We start from the raw sequence: 23,107 nt of genomic DNA on the forward strand, positions 1-23,107 counted from the left end.
AGAAACAACCTAGATGTCCATCAACAGACAAGGGGATAAACGAATACTAATACTAGCAACGATAAAGAACAACGATGAATCCAAGAAACATCTCACAACATGGTTGAATCTGGAAGGCATTATGCTGAGTGAAATTATTCAGTGGCAAAAGGAGAAATATTGTTTGAGACTATTATTATAAGAACTCAAGAAAAGGTTTAAGCACAGAAGAAAACGTTCTTTGATGGTTACGAGGGTGGGGAAGGAGGAAAAGGGGAGTTCACTAACTAGATAAATAGACAAGAATTATCTTAGGTGAAGCGAAGGACAACACACAACACAGGGAAGTCAGCACAACTGGACTCAACCAAAAGCTAAGAAGTTTCCTGAATATGACCAAACACTTCAAGGGACAGAGGAATAGGGGCAGGGGTCTGAGGACCATGGTTTTGGGGGACATCTAGGTCAACTGACATGACGAAGTTTATTAAGAAAATTTTCTGCACCCCACTTTGTTGAGTGGCATCTGAAACCTTAAAAGCTTGCGAGCAGCCACCTAAGATGCATCAATTGGTTTCAACCCACCTGGAGCAAAGGAGAATGAAGAACTCCAAAGACACAAGGAAAATATGAGCCCAAGAGACAAAAGGGCCACATAAATCAGAGACTCCATCAGCCTGACACCAGAAGAACTAGATGGTGCCTGGCTAGCACCAATGACCGCCCTGACAGGGAACACAACAGAGAGTTGCTGATGGAGCAGGAGAAAAGTGGGGTGCAGAACTCCAATTCTAGTAAAAAGACCAGACTTAATGGTCTGCCTGAAACTAGAGGAAGCCCAGAAGACATGGCTCCCAGACTCCCTGTTAACCCAGAACTGAAACCATTCCCGAAACCAGCTCTTCGCACAAAGATTAGACTGGACTACAAAACATAAAATAATACTCACGGAGTTCAAGTACATCAGGAGACTAAATGGGCAGCTCCTGTCCAGCGACGGGATGAGAAGGTAGAAAGGGACAGGAGCTGGCTGAATGGACACAGGAAACCCGGGCTGGAAAGGGGGGGCGGGGCGCAACTAGGATCAGGTAACAATATGTGTATAAATTTTTATGTGAGAAATTAACTCAAGCTGTAAACTTTCACCTAAAGCAACATAAAAAAAGAAAGAAATGACACGGAAACCATAACCTATAAAAGAACAAATTGATAAACTGGACTTCATCAAAATTAAACATTTGTGCTTTGTGACATATACTGTTAAGAGAATAAAAGACAAGCCACAGACTGGGAGAAAATATTTGCAGATGACATACATACCTGACAAGGGACTTGTATGCAGAAGATGTAAGGAGCTCTCTAAACTTGAAAGGAAAAAATGAAACAATAATAACAGGAGAGAAAACCATGGGCAATGGACATGAAGAAACATTTTGTAGAAAATGATATGTAGGTGGCAAACACTGTTGGCACATGAAACGATGGTCGGCCTCACTAGCCATCAGGGAAATGCAAATTAAAACCACAATGAGATGCCACTACACACACACATCAGGGTGGCTAAAACAGAAATGTGGGACAGCACCAAATGCTGGTGAGAGTGTGGAGAAACTGGACTCTCTCATTGCTGGTGGGAATGTAAAATAGTGCAGGGACCTGGTTTGGCAGTTGTGTGGTGTATTCTCATACAGCCCAGCAGCCCCACTCCCGGCTGTTTACTCGAGGGAAATGAAAGCCAAACAAAGAGTTATCCATGAACATTTGCTGAGCTGTAAACACAGAAGCCTAAAGATGGAAACACCCTGTACCCTTCAACAGGTGGATGGCTGAACAAACCCCGGTGAGCCCATACAGGGGGGCTCCCCTTGGACTCACAAAGGAGAGGCCGCTGACCAGCACCCCTAACGGTTCTCAGGGTTTTATGTGGTGAGAAGGAAGTTAGTCTGCAACATTGCACGAGGTCTGATCCAGTCATATGACATTCTCTAAAGGACAAAACTCTAGTGAAGAGAACTGGCAAGGTGGGGATTCGGGGGGCTGACTACAAAGGGGCTGCTCCAGGGAGATGTTTGGGTGATGGGGCTGCTCTGTGTCTCACCGTGGTGTGACCACACAAATCTACACATGCACAGGGAAAAAAAAGGGGCAATTTAACTGTGCGAGGAAAAAATACCCAGGTGAGAGGCTGGACTGGACTGGGTCCTCTCTGTTCCACTGCAGCTGCCAGGCCTCCCCACCTTGGCTCTGGCCGGCCTGGCTCAGGCCCCTTCCGGTCACCTGACTCCCACTGTCCCTTAGCCTAGCCCAGGCACTCCGTCTTCCCACTGGCGGAGGGTGAAGGGCAAAGTCCATGGGGCCTTGGCCAGGGAGGGCTGTCATGGGGTGGAGCGGGGTGGGGGCCACAGGCCCCAGGTCACAGGAGGACAGGGGCCCGGGGGACAGAGAGGCTGGGATGACAGAAGACTGGATGGACGGGGGACTGGAGGTTGGAGAACAGGGGTTTCCTGCAAGCACCTGCCCTCCCCGCCCTGTCACCATGGTGGGTCCAGCCTTTGCCCTCCCTGTGATCCTGAGAGCTAAGGGCACTACCGCTCCCCTCAGTTGGTCCTCCCCTCCCGACTTTTCTTCTTTCCACCCCCCGATCCCCCACCTGAGGCCGTGCCTGGTGGAGGGCCTGTAAGAGTTAAGGCCAGCGGGGTACAATACGGCAGCTGCGAGAGAATGGGGTCAGGTAGGCAGTGCCGCCTGCTGTGTGCTACTTCCTCCACCTCGGTCAGTCACCACCATGGACCCGGGTCCAGGTGGGCGGTGACTGGAGGGTGGAGCAGACAGCAGGTGCCCAAAGGACAACAGACGTGTCCAGCCAGAGCTTCCTCGTTGCTGCCGGTCGGCTGTCAGCCCAGGTGAGGGGGATGTCCCTGTCCCGAGGCTGTCCTGTCCCCAGGGGGCTGTCCTGTCTTTGCAGCAGCCTGCTGCCTCCTCTTTGCTGCCCACCTGGGGGGCTCAGGCTGGAGTGTGGGGTTGCTCTTCCCATGGTGTTGTGTGAGGTGGGGGTCCCTGGCTGTGTCTCTGAGTTGTTCTGAGACTGCAGGCGGGGTGCTGATCAGGAACACAGGCAGGTTTGGTGGAGGGCTGCATCTTCCCTTTGCTCTGTGGGTCTCAGTCTCACCTGAGAGTGGGATGACCCCCCTCCACGGGACAGCTGTAAGAACCATGAGCCAGTACCCCTGAGGTGTGCCCGAGCCCTCCCCAGAGCTGGGGTGAAGCCTGTGTTGGTGCCAGCATCCTTAAGGGACACTCGGATGATACACCAGCCAAAATGGCTCAGAGCTCCCATCTCCGAACTGGGTTCTAAGCTGCCATCTGGGCAGTAGAGCCCAAAGAGGGCTGGAGCAGTCAGCGCTGGGGGCAGGGTCACCCTAGGCTGCCTGGTGACCCCTGTAGGCTCTCCCGGCACCTCTGGGGACCCGGGCTGCTGTGGCCCTACACAGGCCCAAGCTAAGGGGGCAGATGCCGCTGGGCCCCACTGCCAACTGCATTCCCATGCCCGCCTCAGCCAGTTGGCAAATGCCCATCTCAGGCCAACAGAAAAGTTTCAGGATCAGATTAGAGAAATCTAAGGTCTGGGTTTTTAAACAGAAACCAGATTTCTTTGTTCAGAATCCCCTGCGTGAAGGTCCCTTAACCGAGATGACCTGTGTCTGGGAAGCCAGCTGACCTTGCTCGTAGGGTTATACACATGGATGCCAGGGAAAAACTAGACCTCCCGGTGGGGACAGAAGAGATCACTGGTAACCCTCCTGGGTCAGCCTGATTGCAGAGAGGAGGCGAGTGGGCTGAGAGGGCAGGGGTCTGGGCCAGCTCTGCCCAAGTTCAGAGTAGGGAGACCCAAAGAGCTGGGACATGACCTCCTCCCAACCTGCCATGAAGGGAGGCTGTGAGGGGCGCAAAGGGGCCTGGAGGGTGGGGTGGGGGATACTTCCTCAGATGATGTGGATGGGGACAGTTCTGCCCACCCATCTGTTGCAGGTCCACAGAGTCCCAGACAGTGGCATTAAAAAGGGCTATCTTAGACCAACCCACAGTGTGTGTCATGGGCTAGCCTTGACCCAGACAAGGTACCTGTTCCCCACAGGCCCCTCTGGCAGTCCTGGGCCCTGCACCCTGTGGCTCCCCAGGACCCGGGCAATGGTGGTATCTGATCTCCAGGGAGGTGCCCAGGGCAGCAGCGTCGAGAGACATCAGGTGCACTGAGCCCCTACTCAGAGGGCCAGGGGAGGAGCAGTAGGTGGTATCTGGTGCCCATCGCTGCCCCCCCTACAGGTGCCAGCCCTGCCCCCACTATGGGGCTGTCCTGGAAAGAGGGGGTCCTCACCATCCTGCTGGGGGCTGCCGCTGCCTCAGGCCTCACCACACTCATCCTCTTTCTGGTGGAGGCCACCAGCATCCTCCTGCCCGCAGACACCAAGGTGAGCCGGCTAGTCCAGAGCAGGGGCGCGGGCTGGGGTGACACCACGGGTTCCCTCCTGACCCATGCCACCCCCAGTTCGGGATTGTGTTTGATGCTGGCTCCTCCCACACGTCCCTCTTCGTGTACAAGTGGCCAGCAGACAAGGAGAACAACACAGGTGTGGTCAGCCAAGCCCTGGCCTGCCAGGCAGAAGGTGAGTGAGGTGCCCGTGGCTGCCGGCAGGGGGGCTCTGACAGGGGGCGGGAGGTGTGGCACCAGGCGGGGAGCTGCATTTTCCACCCCCCACAGACCAGCAAGTCAACCTAGAGAAAACAGGCTCAGAGAGATGGAGTGGCGTGCCCAAGGTCACACAGCTTGGGTGCTGGGCTGCACCTGCATGCACTCCAGGGAGGCCCCTCGCTGCTCTTTCCTTGGCACCCCTGCCTCCCAGCTCTGTCCCCTCTGTTGCCCCTCCCTCTAGACCCCAGAGGCTCCCCACCCCCACCCTGCTGGGCAGCTGCACTTCCCGGCCCTGAGGGAGGAAGGAGCTAGGCCGGCCTGGGTGTTGGGGCTGCCTCAACAAGGTGTCTCAACTAGGGGCTTCAGACCACAACAAAGTACGCCTTCAGAAGTCCGAAGCCAGGTGTCTGGGTCCAGCTGCCTCTGAGGCTCTAAGTGAGGACCCTTCCTGGCCTCTGCCAGCTTCCGGTGGCTCCAGGCATCCTGGCTTGTGGTGGCATAGCTTCAGTTGCTACCTCTGTGGTCACATGGCTTCTCTTCTTGTGTCTTCTTCTCTTCTGTCTCTTATAACAACGCTTAAACTAGGCCCCTCCCTCCCCCTACCCTGTAACCCAGGATGTTCTCACCTGAGACCCCTCACTTGGTCACACCTACAGAGACCTTTCCCCAAGAGGTGCACAGTCACAGGTTCAGGGCCGCCCTTCCCCCCACTACCCTCTTGTCAGCCCAGTAGCCACGGAGCCTGGCCCCAGTCCTCTGTTTCAGGGCCCGGGATCTCCTCCTACACGTCTGACCCTGCCCTGGCTGGTGAGAGCCTGCGGGGCTGCCTGGAGGAGGCACTGGCGCTGATCCCGGAGGCCCAGCACCGGGAGACGCCAACTTTCCTGGGGGCCACCGCGGGCATGAGGCTGCTCAGGTGAGGTGGCTGGGCGCTCGGGCGCTCCTGGTGACACCAAGGTGGGCGGAGTGGGGGCGGCGGCAGGGGCTCCAGCTCCAGCCAGCCGGACCCCTCCCCTCCATCCAGCCAGAAGAACAGCTCTCAGGCCGAGCGCATCTTCGCCGAGGTCGCCCGGGTCCTCAGCCAGTCCCCTGTGGATTTCCGGGGCGCCTCGCTCCTGGCGGGGCTGGATGAAGGGGCCTTTGCCTGGATCACGATCAACTACGTACTGGGGTCCCTGCTTACGGTGCTGGGCCCAGGGGTCCACGGGGGCAGGGCCTGAAGGGCAAGGCTGGGATCTGAGGGGCAGGGCGGGTCCAAGGGCTGGGCGGAGGGTGGGCGAGACCAGTGTCAGTGCTGGCTGACTGGGCCTGGGGTCAGCGGGTCAGAGTGGGCCCTGTTTGTGGTCAGCAGTACACCTTCTCCGGAGAATGGGCCCGGCCCCCCGAGGCGACGCTGGTGGGCGCCCTGGATATGGGTGGGGCGTCCACGCAGATGTCCTTCGTCCCTGGGGGCCCCATCCTGGATGCGAGCACGAAGGCCTCTTTCATCCTCTACGGCTCCAGCTACAGCGTCTACTCGCATAGCTACCTCTGCTTCGGGCGGGACGAGGTGCTGAACCGGCTCCTGGCCCGGCTGGTGCAGGTCAGGCCCGCGAGGGCTGGGCGGTGTGGGGGGCTGCGAGTTCCCGAGGTGCTTAAGCGCTCTCCTTTCAGGGCAGCCACTCCGGCCTGGCCCGTCATCCCTGCTACCACAGCGGCTACCGGGCCACGGTGCCCCTGGCGCCCCTGTTCGAGTCGCCCTGTGTCCACACCTCTATGCCCCCTGGTGCCGCCCAGAACCTCACGGTTGAGGGCGCGGGAAACCCCGGGGCCTGCGTGTCCGCCATCCGGGAGCTTTTCAACTTCTCCAGCTGTGAGGGCCAAGCAGACTGCACCTTTGATGGGGTCTACCAGCCCCTGATGCAGGGCCGGTTCTACGTGAGTGCCCCTACTGCCCTCAGTCCCGCCCCCTCCCTCTGATGGGACCTGGGGCCCTGGGTGTGATGGGGTCCCTGCTGGCCCATGGGCCTGCTGGCTGCCACCCCTAGAGCAGGGCTCCCACCCCCAGGCCTTCTCCAACTTCTACTATACCTTCCACTTCCTGAACCTCACCTCTGGGCAGACCTTGGACACTGTCAACGCCACAGTCTGGGAATTCTGCCAGCGGCCCTGGAAGCTGGTGAGTGGCCCAGGGCTGTGCCCACCTGGCCTCCTCTGGCCCCTGGGCTTTAGCTGTGGGCAGATGGGGCCTCTGAGGGACCTGCCAGGCGGCAGGGATAAGCAGGCAGGGGTGTCAGGGAGAGTGGGCTCTAGCCTCTCAGGGCAGTGTGGCCAGCGGGGTTTGGGGGATCCCAGGGGAGGGAGGACAGCCATGGTCACCCTGCTCCAGTAGAAGCCCATGGTCTAGTCAGCTGTGAGGTGGGGACTGCACCAGCCTCCTCTTGGCAGATCCCATGAGTCCCCAAAAGAACAGCGGGGAAGAGCTCTCTGTGACTTCCTAGGCCCCCAACCCTTCCTCCTGCTGTCCAGTCTCAGTCCGGCCAGTGAGTAGGGTCTGCCCATCACTGGGACAGGGCGCCGTTGGGGGTCCTGAGCCCACAGCCAGGAAGGGTGGAGCCCCCCACCCCTGATGCCTCAGCCTCTCGGGTCCCAGGTAGAGGTGAGCTACCCTGAGCACGCCAGCTGGCTTCGAGACTACTGCGCCTCAGGCCTGTACATCCTCACACTCCTGCTTGAGGGCTACGGCTTCAGCGAGGAGACTTGGCCCAGCATTGAGTTCCGCAGACAGGTGACCAGGGACCCCATCCGGCATGGCTGCACCAAGTGGGAGCTTGGGGCAGTGCCTTGCAACCCTGACCATGTGCTTGTCCCCAGGCTGGTGGGACCGACATTGGCTGGACGCTGGGTTACATGCTGAACCTGACCAACATGATCCCGGCCAAGGCACCAGCCATGAAGCAGGCAGAGAACTATGGCGTCTGGGCGGCCGGTATTGTCCTTGTGGGGCTGACCCTTGGGGCCATTCTCGGGGCTGCTGCGGTCCAGCTCCTCTGGCCCCGGGACTAGGCCAGCGGCACCTGCTGTTGCGGCAGGTAGAGGCCCAGCCCCGCAGCTCAGTGGGGGCTCCTTCACAGTTGAGGCCCTGCCCCCATCGTGCCCCTAGTGACCTTGTCCTGTGGGCTCTGGGTCCTCAGTTAGCTGACCATGGACAGGGCCTTGGCATGACCTGACCCTGCTCCCAGAAAATCTGGGCGCTGTCCTGCAGCGTGTGTGACAGTGCAGTCTACCCAGGACTGAGAAGTGCTGATGCAGGCAAACATGGTGCCAGGGCTGCTCAGAGACGAGATGTATAGACCCAGCCCTGGTCCTGAGCCCCTGTGCCTGTGAGTGCTGACGCGTGTTCTCTGCCCCACCCTGTGAGTGCTCACGTGTGTCCTCACCATTGCTTTATGAGTGCCCACTGTTCTCGCTCCCACCCCGTGAGTGTGCCAGGACTCAGGGAGGCTGGGATCTTGTGTGGGGACACCGACTACACAGAGAAGCCCCAATAAAACCCAGACTCAGTGTGGCAGTGGTTCTGCGTGTTGGGAGCAGAGGTGGGGAGGAGGTAGGCGGGGTGCACCCTGCAGAGCTGTAGACAGAGACCACAGAGCTGCCTGCCAATACTGTCCTTCGATGCCCATGAGGCTGTGGGCAGAAGTAGGTGGGAAGAGGGCCTTGTTCCCACCCTGGAGGCATCCTGCACCCAGAAGCTCAGGAGCAGGGCTCTGGAAGATGACCAGGCCTGTCCTTCCCAGCCGTGCATTGCAGGAGGGCAGCAGGGGTGGGCTGCAGTGGCCTGCAGGGTGGTGACTCTTGGGTCCACCCACAGAAGGTGATGGGGAAGCATTCCAGGTGGAGCAGCCAGTGCGAAGGCCCTGAGAGAAGAGGGACAGGTGAGGGGCAGTGTGGCTGGAGCAGAGTGGGGGCCCATGGTCAGGAAGGGGCCAGAGTGTGGGGGGCTGCAGACAGGTCCTGCTCTGACCTGCGATGACCCTGTTACTTTGCTGCTGCATTGGGGAAGGGTAGAGGTGGAGGCCAGGAGACAAGGAGGGACTGCTGCAGCCCCTCAGCCACCTCGCAGACACCCCTTGGTCCCTCTCTGTCCTCACGGTCACTCTGACCATGGAGGCTGCTGTGGCCTCCCCAGGCGTCCAGGTTGTGTGACTGCAGCCCTCAGTGGAATGTGAGCCTGGGCTGAAACCTGGGAGGTGGAAGTGACAGCTGGGAAGAAGGGGCCTGGCCCCTGGGGAAGGGCTGGAGGGGCTGGCCCTGTCCCTCCTGTGGTCTGAGGATGTGCCAACATGGTTAAGCGCCTCTCCCAAGCTGCGGTCAGGCCCCTCTCAGTCGCCAAGCACAGCACATGGACCACATGGGGAGGGGACAGGTAGTCTTTATTAAAAGCCCCCTGCACAGGACTCCTCAGGGCACGCCCCCTGCAGGGCTGGGGCACCTGGGGGCCCAGGAGGCTGGATTTAGCAGGTGGCTCTGCTTACATGCCCACCCAGGCCACAAAGCACTTGGGAAAAATGCCAACGCGGCTGTCATCGTGGCCCTCCAGCCACGCTTCATCCACTGCAAAGCGAGAGGGGCTCAGGACATTTCAAGACATCCGCTCACCTGTGCAGGTGCCCTGGGTGGCCACCTGAGCCCCAGCAGCACCCTGACCCCCAGGCAGACCCTCTGTCCCCTGCAGCCCCTCAGCTGTGCCTGGGGCAGCTTGAGGTCCAAAAGGGCTTCCTGGAACCTGCAGGCATCTGGGACTAGTCCTTTTGAGGTGGCAGGGACCCAAGGAGTGCCCAGCCATGCCCTGCTTGGGGTACCTGCAGATGGGCAGTGCTGGTCACCTGGCTTGGCCTTAGCAAGGGTGGACACTCAGATCCTGGAAGTGAGTCACTGTGTCAATGCGCAAACCTGGCTGGGTTGGCATAGGAGGGGCCATGCCCTGGGGTTGTGAGGGCAGGGAACACCCTGAACCTAAATGGCTGGTTGAGATCATTGCCTCGGTCTGACTCAGTTTCCTACACACTGGCCTCCTTTCTCCTGGGCACCCTGCCCACACCTTTCTGGGTCTGTGGACACCCCAGACCCTCCTCCAAACCAGGGCTTCTAACTGGTTCATTCCTGTTGGAACCCCTGCTGAGAATTTGAATTTCTAACAAGTTCCCAGGAAGTTGTACATAAGAGTCACCTGGGGATCTTGTTAAAATGTAGATTCTGATTCAGTATATCTAGGGTGGAAATGCAAATTCTCTGCAGGGGTTGGAACCCACCCACCGAACTGGAGTCCCGCTCCAAACCCAGGGCTGTGCAGTGTCCTGGTGGCAAAATGGCCTGGTGACGTTGGACCTCCTCTGACTTCAGGGGGCCAGGAGAGAAACAAGACAGCAGCACAGCCCAAGGCTGATGATTCCCTATGAGGTGATGGTCAGACATACCTCCACCCTCCAACTCTTTTTACCAGTTCTGACACCAGTATCCCTCCCAAGGCACTCTGCTTCTCTGCTTAATTCGTGACAATGGCTACGCAGAACTCACAGACCATACTCACAATTGTGGGGTTCATTAGGGAAGTAACTGGTTATAATTCAGGATCAGGAACAACTCGGGACAGTTCTTTAATCAGGGCAGCTTTTTCCTGGCGGTGCCCCCAGGCAGACAGGCCTTTCTCTTGGCCCTCGGCCCTGGGCTCAGCTCTCGGCTCTTGCTCTCAGCCTGGTCTCTGCCCTACTTGGGCAAGTGTTACAAAACTCTTTAGCTCTACCAGTAAGTGCCTGGAGGCACCCCAAGAGCTCCCCTAATAAGTATCGGAGGCACCCCACTCCACCAGCTAGTCTGCTGCCCCTCTCTTGCTCCAGGCAGAGTGGGTCTGCAAGCTTAGCCTGCTAGTCCCACAGTGCTGCCTCCTTATGCCGTGTTCAGTGTTATAGCTCTCTGTCCCCTGGGTCTAAGAGGTTCTCAGTGCAGGGACCCTGGGTTCAAAGTGTATGCTCCACTCCTGGGCCTTCTTCTTGATGGTAGTGAGGTACTCCCCAGCCTCTGGAATTGGCTCCCTTTAAGCCTAGTAGGATGGCAAAATTGACCAGTTCCCTCAAGAATTCCATGCACCTTATTTGCATGGACCCACTCTCGCAAGGTTCCACGTGCCGTATTTGCAGTAGCAAAGCTGTCCAAAGTTGCTGCAAACATCATTTGCCTAGTCCCACACAGTCATCTTGTGGGAGCCACAGGACCACAGCTAGAAGGGCCACATCCAAGCATTTCTCCTCCTGCTTCTCAGCCTGCTCCACCCCCATGCCACAGCCTAGACTCAGCTTCCTTCTGGAAGCTTCTGCTGGAAGCTTGTCCCTCCAACTGGAAATTCCATCTCCCGCCAGCAGGCTTCCTGGGTGGATCAGAGAATAAGAGGTTGCCCATCAGATCCTGCTCTGCTGGCATGGGGCCTCCTCCCTCAGGCATCCTTCTTCACCCCTCCTCACCCCTTGTGCTGGGAGCCAGGCAGAGGGGGCAGGACCAGTTCTGGAGCTGCTGACCATGGCCCCTTCCCCAATTCCTCCTCCAGGAAGGACTGAGTGACAGAGAGGCCTGGGGGAGTGGTCAGGACCCTCAGGGTCTCTGCTGGGCCCTGACCACCATCGTGTTCTGGGTAAGCCACCCCTCCAGCTCTGCCCTCAGTTTCTGTATCTGTAAAATGGGTACAATCCTATGGCTCCTGCTGCTGCAAAGATGTAGTGAGGAGTAGAGGTGGGTCCATGAAAGTGCTCTGCAAGCCACTACACAGAGTGACATGGTTCTGCTCTGCATCTGCCATGGGGGTGGGGGGGATTTGGGAGCCAGAGAGTGACTAGCTGAGACAAAGGGCCTCTGTGTTCACTGTGCCAGCTGGAAGTTGGCCACCCCATGTTGGAAGAGGTCAATCGCCATGTAGGCGTCCTTAGTTACCACCTGGTCAAATGCCTGGGGACAAAAATACCCTCGAAACTTCAAAGCCTGCAGCCCAGTCACCCGGTGTTACACAAGTCCAGGCAGGTGACAGGCCTGCACTTCCACTGGCCCCTCATGGAAGTCACTGCCGGCTCCTCCCTCCTAAGCTGCCACAATGCCATCTACTCATGCTGGCCCAGGGTCCTGGAAGATAAGACCAGAGCGTGCCGAGGGTTGTCAGAAAGCAATCTGTGGACAGTGGGGACAAAGGAGAAACAAGAGAAGGAAAAACTTCAGGGTGCTAATAGTCACCTCTGGGGGATGGGCTATGTAGGGTCGTTGTCTTCTTCTTTACTCTTTTTGGTAGTCCAAAGAAACGCTCTACATACGTCTTAGAATCAGAAAGAAAACGACCAAAAGCTCTTGGTATGACAGGCTGCTCTGCATCCAAAGCACAACTCTTCCTTAAACCAGAGAAAACACGCGGACTGTTCCTGTTGAGGACAGCAGCCATCAGTTCAGTACAGGGACCTGGAGGCACACGCGGACTGTTCCTACTGAGGACAGCAGCCATCAGTTCAGTACAGGGACCTGGAGGCACACGCGGACTGTTCCTACTGAGGACAGCAGCCATCAGTTCAGTACAGGGACCTGGAGGCACACGCTGACTGTTCCTATTGAGGACAGCAGCCATCAGTTCAGTACAGGGACCTGGAGGCACACGCTGACTGTTCCTACTGAGGACAGCAGCCATCAGTTCAGTACAGGGACCTGGAGGCACACGCTGACTGTTCCTATTGAGGACAGCAGCCATCAGTTCAGTACAGGAACCTGGAGGCACACGCGGACTGTTCCTACTGAGGACAACAGCCATCAGTTAAGTACAGGAACCTGGAGGCACACGCGGACTGTTCCTACTGAGGACAGCAGCCATCAGTTCAGTACAGGGACCTGGAGGCACACGCGGACTGTTCCTATTGAGGACAGCAGCCATCAGTTCAGTACAGGGACCTGGAGGCACACGCTGACTGTTCCTATTGAGGACAACAGCCATCAGTTAAGTACAGGAACCTGGAGGCACACGCGGACTGTTCCTACTGAGGACAGCAGCCATCAGTTCAGTACAGAGACCTGGAGGCACACGCGGACTGTTCCTACTGAGGACAGCAGCCATCAGTTCAGTACAGGGACCTGGAGGCACACGCGGACTGTTCCTACTGAGGACAGCAGCCATCAGTTCAGTACAGGGACCTGGAGGCACACGCTGACTGTTCCTACTGAGGACAGCAGCCATCAGTTCAGTACAGGGACCTGGAGGCACACGCGGACTGTTCCTACTGAGGACAGCAGCCATCAGTTCAGTACAGGGACCTGGAGGCACACGCGGACTGTTCCTATTGAGGACAGCAGCCATCAGTTCAGTACAGGGACCTGGAGGCACACACGGACTGTTCCTACTGAGGACAGCAGCCATCAGTTCAGTACAGGAACCTGGAGGCACACGCTGACTGTTCCTACTGAGGACAGCAGCCATCAGTTCAGTACAGGGACCTGGAGGCAGATGGCAGGGGTGTTTGGGTCCTGCTCGAACAAGCTGGGCTGAGCGGGGGGCTTGCTGGGTGAACTGAGTTTGAGTCAGGTCTGAAGGCTCAATGGCTGTTATAACAAAGGCATGAGAGTGGTGTCTGACTCCTTTAGCTTCACAAGGGGAAGGAGAATCAAGATCAACCGGCCAAGCCTGATTCCTGTGAGGTGGCGGTCAGACGTGCCCGCTTTCTCCACCGTCGTTACCAATCCTGACGCCAACCATTCTTCCACGGCACTCTCTGCTTCTCTGCTGGGTTTGAGAACTCACTGCAGCGGCCACACAGAGCTCACAGACGGTGATCAGGGGGTTTATTAGGGAAGTAAGAGGTTCAGAAACGCTCAGGACACAGTTCTTCTATCAGGACAGCCCCCCTGGCCTCTGCCCTGCTTGGGCAAATGTTACAAGGCTCTTTTAACTCTGCCTATAAGTGCACAGTTTGATTGGTTTAAAGTCAGGAAAGGTGTGCGTCAGGGTCGTATCCTTTCACCACACCTATTTAATCTGTCTGCTGAACAAATAATCCGAGAAGCTGGACTATATGAAGAAGAACGGGGCATCGGGATTGGAGGAAGACTCATTAACAACCTGTGTTATGCAGATGACACGGCCTTGTTCACTGAAAGTGAAGAGGACTTGAAGCACTTACTGATGAAGATCAAAGACCACAGCCTTCAGTATGGATTACACCTCAACATGAAGAAAACAAAAATCCTCACAACTGGGCCAATGAGCAACATCATGATAAACGGAGAAAAGTGTGAAGTTGTCAAGGATTTCATTTTACTTGGATCCACAATCAACAGCCATGGAAGCAGCAGTCAAGAAATCAAAAGATGCATTGCAGTGGGCAAATCTGCTGCAAAGGACCTCTTTAAAGTGTTGAAAAGCAAAGATGTCACCTTAAAAACTAAGGTGCACGTGACCCAAGCCGTGGTATTTTCAATCACATCATATGCATGTGAAAGCTGGACAATGAATAAAGGAAGACTGAAGAAGAGTCGACGCCTTTGTGGTGCTGGCGAAGAATATTGAATATACCATGGACTGCCAAAAGAACGAACAAATCTGTCTTAGAAGTACAACCAGAATGCTCCTTGGAAGCAAGGATGGCGAGATTGCGTCTTACATACTTTGGACGTGTTGTCAGGAGGGATCAATCCCTGGAGAAGGACATCATGCTTGGTAGAGTACAGGGTCAGTGGAAAAGAGGAAGACGCTCAACGAGGTGGAGTGACACAGTGGCTGCAACAGTGAGCTCAAGCATAACAACGATTGTAAGGATGGTGCAGGACCAGGCAGTGTTTTGTTCTGTTGTGCATAGGGTCTCTGTGAGTCAGAACCAACTCGACGGCACCTAACAACAACATAAGTGCATGGAGACATCGCACTCCACCAGTAAGCCTCAGCCTGAAGGCACTCAGCTCTAGCTCTGTAGGTCAGCAAACTCAGGTCCACCAAGTGCCCGGAGGCACCCTACTCTACCAGCAAACCTCCTGCCTGAAGGTACTCAGCTTTCTCGCATCATGGACTAGGAAGCCCACCATGCCATCTCCTGCCAGCCTCTCCTGCTGCCATTTCTCTGCCACCCCTTCTCACCGTCTTCAGTGTTACAGCTCTCTCTCTTTCTCTTGATCTCCTGGTTCCAGGAGCTTCTCAAAGAATGAGCTCTGCTCTTGGCTCTTCTTTGGCGGTGGTGAGATCCTCTCCTTCCACCCCTGGGATGGCTCATTTTAAGCCTAGTGGGGCAGCAAAATTGACCAGTCCCTTGGTGGGCCACAATTACCTTGTTTGCACTGTCCTGCCTAATCACTTGGGAGTTACAAGCAGTGGGAGTTACAAGCAGTAGGAGTTATAAGACCATGTTGAGAAAGGTCACACAAAGGCGAACCATCATACCGCAGCTGTGCAGAGAGGGGTGCTGATGTGGGGTGGCTGCTCTGTGTGGGTTAAATCCAACTGTGCCACCCCCAGAGTGACCAAATAAAATATTATACCTAGTTCATGCCCACAAATAGCAGTGCCAGGTACACCTCTCCTCACCCTCAAGCAATTTGAATGTTGGCAGGAGCTCTGTCTGCCTTCAAAATCTCCGTATTCCTACCTCATCTGCCTGTGCCATAGTTCCTTAACTTCATCGACTTTGGGTACTACTCGCTCGTTTCTTATTGTGGTAGAGAATTTAACTTTCATGGCCTGCACCCCTTGTCCCTTCCCTCCAGTTAAATCACAATTGCCTTAAACTTTGAGTTTTGGTTGAAGCACGTGGTGTGTGATGATTAGGCCCCCCTTTTCCTGTGACCTTCTAAAAGGGAGATTCTTAGTGAAACGAGGGTAGATTAACACGGGGTGTAAGAAACAACAGATCTGGGTACACTTTACCTCATTTTCCCCAATTTTTGCAAAGCTATTTTTTTTTTTATGCTTCAGTATCACAACCAGGACACTGACATGGAGTTTCTGTTGTAACTTTTCGTTCTTTTTCCCTCCTTTCTTCCCTCTCATTTGCATCATTTCCCAGGTAGTTGTCACTGGATACTCTGAACTTTCCTGTGTGAGGACCTGGTTGTTTCCGTGGGGCAACTTGAGGCCGGGGCCATGGCAGGATGCTGTCTGTGGAACTTGTCTGACTTTGAAGAAAATAAGATCTTTAAAAAGCCAGGGACAGGTGCGTGTGCCTTTGTGCCCCTCCTGAGCTCTTAGATGCTTTTTGGGAAGAGGTTGGCAGACAGGTCAGCACTCACATCAAGGATTTGGACACCTCTGCCCTCAAGTCCCTGCTCATGGCCAGATCTAGCTTCTACCTGTTCCAGGAATGTCCCCGCCTTTGGCCGTTAGGTCCTGGCCTGTCTCTTTTTGTCTCTGGAATCCCAGAGGAACACGGTAGTGACAGGGGAGGCAGTGAGGGAGTGCCGTGACTGCCATGTGGCCCTTACTCAGCTACTGGTGGGGACCCGGCCTTACTGCTCCCACCCCACCTTAGGCGCCGGCTGAGGCGAGACACCGGATGGACAACCCCAGGTCACTGTCGGGGAGGGAGGGCAGGGGCTCTGGGCTTCACCTCTGTAGCAGGGTCTTTGCTGGCCACCTCTCATTCACCTACCACAGGGTAAGGAGTACAGCGTCCGAGAGTTGGGCCAGTGGGCAGAAACTAAGGATGGAGAATGTCCTCACTCAGGGATGAGGTCTCCGCGCCCAGTCCCGGGGACGCCCCGGGCGCCAAGGCCCTGGCTCCCCGGCAGCGCGGGCTCCGGTCCCGGCCAGGTACGCAGCCCACGTTAAAGCTGGCGGGCAGCTCTGGGAAACGGAGGCGCAGGGCGCAGCCCAGGTCCCCCACGGTCCACGGCCCTCGCTCCCCGGGGCCAGCCGCGCACCAGGTCCCCGAGCGCGGCCAAGGCAGTGAGACACCTGGCCGGCCGCTCAGCGGGAGGTGGGGGCGCAGGTGGAGTCCTGGGAGGGTCCAGGAGACGACGGTGGTGGTGAGGAGGCCCAGTGCTGCGGCGTAGGGGCTTCAGGGTTCAGACAGCGGCGTGGGGCAGTGGGGCCCCTTCAAGGAGGAAAGTCACGAGCGGGGACCGGGGTCACTGGGCGTTTCAAGTTCACGGCCTCGGTGAGCGCAGGTGCGCCGGCGTCTCCGCTGCCCAATGGCGCCCGCTGGCGGTAGTGTGGCCACACCACGCGCCCAGCCAGCCACGCCCCGGCCCTTCCTGACCACGCCCGTCCACCGGCTAAACCCCTCCCCAGCAAGGCATGGCCACGCCCCTTCCGGCTTAGCCCCACCCCAGTCCGCCTTCCGGAATCTCCCGGACCTGGTTCTGCTCCAGCCAGCGGCTCGGCCTGGACCCGGCCTGTCCACGTCCCTTCTTCCTCGTTCCGGCACGGCCTGAGCATGCCCATAGACAGCCTAAGCTCCGCCCCGATCATGCAGGGACCTGACCACGCCTCCAGTTTGACCTGGCCCCGCCCCAGCCCGCCCCTTCTCTGGTTGGCCTCTCCCCTCCCTGACTCAGCTTCCCTCCCCCTGCCCCGCCCCGCCCCGGTTTGGCCCCGCCCCCGCTTCGGGGTTGGCCCCGCCCCCGCTTCGGGGTTGGCCCCAGCCGCACTTCCGGCTATCCCCGCGACCCTGCTTCCGGGTCTCGGCCCACAGCCCGCCCAGCCCCAGTCGGCCTCGGTGCACCGGGGAAAGCCGTCCGGGCAGGCTCCTGACGCCGCTGCCCGCGGCGGGACCAAGGTTCCGTACGGGCCGGGCGTGGACGGCGTGTCCAGGTGAGTGTCCTCCGCGAGTGGCCCTCCTACCGGCGCCCTCCGACAGCCAGGCCTTCCGGGCACCGAGGGGGCGGAGCCGGGGCGGGGCACGGGGACGGCGGGCGCGGGGACGGCGGTCGGGGCCTTCGCGCTGCCCCTTTCGCGCCCGGAGAGGGTCTGGGGTCGTTGCGCCGAAGTCCGTGCCGAGCGGGGGGTCCCCGGGACACTGCCTGGGGTGGACGGGCTGCGCCTGTCGGCTTGGGGGGCCACGTCGCGTCGGGGGCCGGGCTCCTAGGGGTACCTGGGGGGCTCCTGGGGGTTCCTGGGGGGCTTCTGGCGGGCTCTGGGGGGACTTCGGGAGGGTCCTGGGGGGGACTCCGGGGGGGTCCTGGAGGGGCTCTGGGGGGGCTTCGGGAGGGTCGTGGGGGGGGCTCCTGGGGGGGCTCTTGGGGGGACTCCTGGGGGGGCTCTGGGGAGACTTCGGGAGGGTCCTGGGGGGGACTCCGGGGGGCTCCTGGAGGGGCTCTGGGGGTTCCTGGGGGGCTCTGGGGGCTCTGGGGGGCCTTCGGGAGGGTCGTTGGGGGGGCTCCGGGGGGACTCCGGGGGGACTTCGGGGGGGTCCTGGGGGGGGCTCTGGGGGGGTCCTGGAGGGGCTCTGGGGGGGGCTTCGGGAGGGTCGTGGGGGGGGCTCCTGTGGGGGCTCTGAGGGGGACTCCGGGGGGCTCTTGGGGGGACTCCTGGGGGGGCTCTGGGGAGACTTCGGGAGGGTCCTGGGGGGGGCTCCTGGAGGGGCTCTGGGGGTTCCTGGGGGGCTCTGGGGGGCCTTCGGGAGGGTCGTTGGGGGGCTCCGGGGGGACTTCGGGGGGGTCCTGGGGGGGCTCCTGGGAGCTTCTGGGGGGACTCCGGGGGGGGGCTCCGGGAGGCATCCCTCTGCCTCCTCCAGCGGGGTCCCGCGCAGCTGGCTGGGCACGGCTACCACGGGCCTGGGGTCCCCCACGCCAGCGGCCGGCGCTGAGAGGGGCCGAAGCCAGCCCTTGCCGGTGCTCCAGGTGCGGAAACTGAGGCCCAGAGTGGGGAGGCTGGGCGGGGCGCCCTCCCCGGAGGGCCTGCTCTGGGAGCCTGGAAGCCCCCTCGGCTGTGTGCAGACGTGCCTGGGAGCCCAGGGAGCCTCGGGCTGCGGGGGGCAGGTCCCGGCAGGGCTTGGAGTCCCTGCGGAGAATTGGCATTTCCAGCCCAGTTGTACTAAACCAGAACCCATAGTTTAACAAGAATCCCAGGAGACTCTTAAGTGTAAGGTCTTGGCAACTTGTTGGAAAATGCAGCGAACTCGAACAAACCGGGTGGAAGCCCTGGGTCTGAGACCCAGGCCAGAGGCAGGTGCTGGGGGCTCCTTCTGACTTTCGGGTTCAGGAAGTAGGGAAAGGCCTCGGAGGCGGTGTGGTCAGCCAGGCAGAGCGCTTTGTCCCGGGTGCGTTAGGACCCGGGCCAGGCTGGCTGGGAGGATGCCCCTCTTGGCTTCTAGTGTCAGAGGGTGTGACGCTGCGGCCCTGAGTGGGAAACAGACGGCCATGCCCTTGGGACCTTCTGGTCAAAGTGGAGGTGTGGCCCTCGGCGCCATGGGCGGGATATGAGGCCCCGGGGCTAAGGGTGCTGCTGGAGGAGGTGGACAGGGACGGGGGGCTCTGGCCAGCCAGACTGGTGAGAAGGGGTCAGTGTGGACCGGAGAGCCACGGCTCTGCCAGGCACGCACCTCTCACCTGGTGGCCCACCTGTTGTTGCACACACCTGAGAAGCCACCAGGGGGCGCTGACACCACAGCTTCCGTGAGGCTGGTCGCCCTGGCCTCCACTCCAGCTCGGCACCTGGGGTTACAAACTCAGACAAAAGGAACCCTTGTCATTGCTACATTGCTAACGAAGAACTGAACCCTGTCCGCTGTAGAAGGTGCAGGGCACGTGGCAGGCGAGCATGGAGGCAACCTGGATCCCACCAGTGCTGATTCGCTCAGGCCCCCTTCCTGTGAACCTGGACTGTTTTAGGGGTGCGTTTAAATTGCCCTGGGCCACTTCCCTCTGCATGGTGGGTGCTCCAGCACTAGCTTCGGTCAGCTGTCTGCACTGACCCTCTTCCGACTACACTCCAGCCACCAGCTGACGTGGTCACACCCCTCTGGTCATCATGAGGGTCCTCAGCTGCCACCTTTGCCCACTGAGGTCCTATCCAGGCTGCTGAGAGGGTGCCCATGGCAGAAGGGTCCTTGGAGAGCCCACAGGGCGATGGGGAGACCGGGGCACAGAGGCCAGATGTGGCTGAGAAAGTGGCAAGGCCCTATGCAGTGGGCCATGAGCACCACAGGTGAGGAACATGGGGATGTGAGGTACTTAGTCTCCTAGGAAGCATGTTGGTCACTAACCACCTTTTGAGTTTGGAATGTTCTGTGTTGCACCCGTCAACAAATGCAAAGGCGTTTGGGCCCCACATCCTGGCCAGTCGAGAGCACTTACAGCCCAGGACACTAAGCCCAAGACAGGACACTGAGCCCAGATTTTGAGTCTGGGACGTAGGATGCCACGCTCAGGAGGCCCAGCCTGGAGTGCTGAGCCGGGATGGAGGATGGCGAGCCCAGGACGCCCAGCCCAGATGCCAAGCCTGGCGTGCTGGGTGCTCTCTCAGGCACTGCTGGGAGGAGGCGGTTCCTTGTGGAGGGAGGACTGGGGAGCCCCACACACCCCCATTCCTGTGCCTGTAGTGGCATGCATGGTTGCTTGGAGATGAGGCTGTTCCGAAGCTGGGGACAGTGTGGATACTGGCTTGGGGCTCCCAGCCTTTTAGCCCTGAATGTGCTCTCAGGAAGCTGCCACCCCTGAGCAGGGCAGGTGGAGGGTGGCCCTTCCACCACCCATCCTGCGTGTTGGAGGTTCTTCAGTGCTAGGGTGCGCCTGTTGGTGGAGTTCCATCTCATTCCTCGTGTTTCCTCACCTGGTCTGTGGAAGAAATTCACCTCTTACAGTTGTCTGGACTGTTCCCTGACTCCCAGCAACCACTGCTCTGTTCTCCGTTTCCATAATTCTGTCATTTCAGGAATGTTAACCCACTGCTGTTGAGTCAATTCTGACTCATAGTGACCCTGTAGGACAGAATAGAGCTGCCCCATAGGGTTTCCAAGGCTGTAATCTTTACAGAGATGGATTGACACAGTGGCTGCAGCAGCAGGCTCAAGCCTAACAACGGTTGTGAGGATGGCGCAGGACCTGGCAGTGTTTCATCTGTTGTGTACGGGATTGGTATGAGTCGGAGCCGACTCAACGGCACTTAACATTAACAGTCTTTATGGAAGCCAACTTCCACATCTTTCTCCCACAGAGTGGTGTGTTTGAATCTCCAGCCTTTCGGTTCACAGCTGAGCGCTTAACCACTGCGCCACTAGGGCTCTTTAAGAATGTTACGTGGATGGAATCGTAGAGTACGTATCGTTTTGTATTGGCTCTTTTCATTCCATGTAATTCTCTGAAAATTCACCCAAGTTGTGTGTATCAGTGGTTTGTTCCTTTCTACTGCCGAGTAGTATTCCATGAGTGGACGTAGCACCGTCTGTTTGAACGTTCATCTGTTGAAGAGTGTCTGGGTTATTTCTATTGTACTTTTTGGTCACTGGAAATAAAACTGCTATGAACTTCCATGCGCTGGTTTTTGTGTGCCCACAAGCCTATGTTTCTGTGGGATGAAAGCCCAGGAGTGAAATAACTGGCTTATATGGTAATTACATGTTTAGTTTTATAGGAAACTGCCATACTCTTTCCTGAGTGGCTGCACCCTTTCACATTCCCATCAGCAGTGAGTGAGTGAGCCAGTTTCTCCACGTCCGCGCCAGCCTTTGGTATCATTGCTGTTTTTTGTTTTAGTCATTTTAATAGGTGTGTAGTGATGTCTTCTGTGGTTTTGACTTGCATTTCCCTTACAGCCAGTGAAGTTGAGCATCTTTCCATGTGCTCCCTTGTCACCTGTATATCGTCTTCAGTGCTGTGTCGCTTTGTGTCCGTAGCCCAATTTCTAGGCACCTCGTTCTTGTGCTGCTGTGTTTTCTGGGTTTTTTATAGGTTCTAGGTATGAGTTATTTGTCAGATATGTAGTTTGCAAACTTTCCCCCAGTCTGTACCTTGTCTTCTCATTCTCTTAATGGGGTCTTCTGCAGAGAAAATGTTTTAATTTTGATGAAGTCCACTTTATCAGTGTCATTTTTTATGGAGTTAAGTCTAAGAACACCTAATGATTTTCTCCTGCTTTTAAAAAAAGGTTTTATAGTTTTACGTTTATATGCAAATGAGTGATCCATTTCAAGTTACTCTTTGTGTAAGCTATGAACTTTAGGCCAAGGCTCACTCTTGGCCTGTGGGCGTCCAGTGGCTCCAGAGGGCTTCTGCCACTGAATGGTCTCTGTACCTCTGTCAGAAGTCAGCAGGCGGCACTGTGTGGTAAATACGCCTAAGGAAAAGGAGCACCAAAAAAAAAAAAAAAAACCAAACCCAGGGCCCTCCAGACCACTCCGACTGGTAGTGACCCTATAGGACAGAGTAGAACAGCCCCATAGAGTTTCCAAGGAGCGCCTGATGGATTCGAACTGCCATCCCTTTGGTTAGCAGCTGTAGCACTTAACCACTATGCCACCAGGGTTTCCAGGAAAAGGAGTAGGTACGTTTATATGCGCTGATGTGTAAAGATGTTAAAAACACACTGGTAAGTGAACTACATTACAAAAACTTATGCACTGTATAATTGAAGTTTCGTTTTTGTAAAATGTTACCGTATTGATGTAGTGTTTGAGTAGTTAAAAAGTAAAATAATGGCAGAAATACAATAAGTCAAATCAGTAAAAACAAAAAGTGGGGTGTATTTGTGGGTTCAGTTTCCGAGTTCTCTGTTTGTTCCACTGATTTGTCTGTCCCTCCACCAGTACGCCACTGTCTCGTTACTGCAGTGACATGGGCTCTATGCCCGTTGGGTCTTACTCCTGCAAGCCCTGAGTACATGAGATTGTTAGGTGCGTTGAGTCAGCTCCGACACTTAACAACCCTGTATACGACGGAACAAACACTGCCTGGTCCTGCACCATCTTCACAATCATTGCTAGGCTGAGCCCATTGCTGCAGCCACTGTGTCAGTCCATCTCGTCAAGGGTATTCCTCTTTTTCAGTGACCCTCTACCTTACCAAGCATGATTTCCTACTCCGGGGACTGGTCCCTTCTGAGAACATGTCCAAAGTACGTGAGACAAAGTCTTGACATCTTGCTTCTAATGAGCATTCTGGCTGTACTTCTTCCAAGACAGAGTTGTTTGTTCTTCTGCAGGCCATGGTACACTCAACATTCTTTGCCAACACCATAATTTAAAGGCATCAGTTCTTCTTTGGTCTTCCTTATTCATTGTCTAGTTTTCATATACATATGACATGACCGAAAACACCATGGCCTGGGTCAGGTGCACCGTAGTCCTTAAAGTGACATCTTTGCTTTTTAACACTTTAAGAGATCTTTTGCAGCCGATTTGCCTAATGCGATGCATCGTTTGATTTCTTGACTGCTGCTTTCATGGGCGTTGATTGTGGATCCAAGTAAAATGAAATCCTTGACAACTTCAATCTTTTGTTCGTTTATCATGATGTTGCTTA

At 56.9% G+C, this 23,107-nt stretch overlaps 2 protein-coding genes across 12 annotated transcripts in view; both read left to right on the top strand.

The window, feature by feature from the left end:
- EXD3 (exonuclease 3'-5' domain containing 3) overlaps positions 1-23,107 on the top strand; it is a 201,929-nt gene that overhangs the window by 85,207 nt on the left and 93,615 nt on the right. For 9 of the 10 annotated variants that reach the window (XM_049897193.1, XM_049897192.1, XM_049897198.1 and 6 more), the window contains exon 1: positions 17,316-17,462. The exons of the other annotated variant lie outside the window; for it this stretch is intronic. The gene's annotated coding sequence lies outside the window, so the exon portion shown is untranslated. Of the gene's footprint in view, positions 1-17,315; positions 17,463-23,107 lie in introns of those variants that run through there. 10 annotated transcript variants of the gene reach the window in all.
- Positions 4,323-7,714, top strand: ENTPD8 (ectonucleoside triphosphate diphosphohydrolase 8). 2 transcript variants are annotated; one of them, XM_049897208.1, is made up of 9 exons: positions 4,323-4,448; positions 4,526-4,643; positions 5,435-5,585; positions 5,694-5,853; positions 6,021-6,274; positions 6,328-6,586; positions 6,717-6,827; positions 7,302-7,436; positions 7,523-7,714. In XM_049897208.1, exons 1-9 carry the CDS (start codon positions 4,323-4,325, stop codon positions 7,712-7,714), a joined length of 1,506 nt encoding a protein of 501 aa, XP_049753165.1. The 2 variants fall into 2 exon arrangements, with proteins under 2 accessions (XP_049753165.1, XP_049753166.1); XM_049897209.1 differs by lacking the exon at positions 6,717-6,827.

Source organism: Elephas maximus, chromosome 9 (assembly GCF_024166365.1).
Source record: "Elephas maximus indicus isolate mEleMax1 chromosome 9, mEleMax1 primary haplotype, whole genome shotgun sequence".
Lineage (NCBI taxonomy): Eukaryota > Metazoa > Chordata > Mammalia > Proboscidea > Elephantidae > Elephas > Elephas maximus.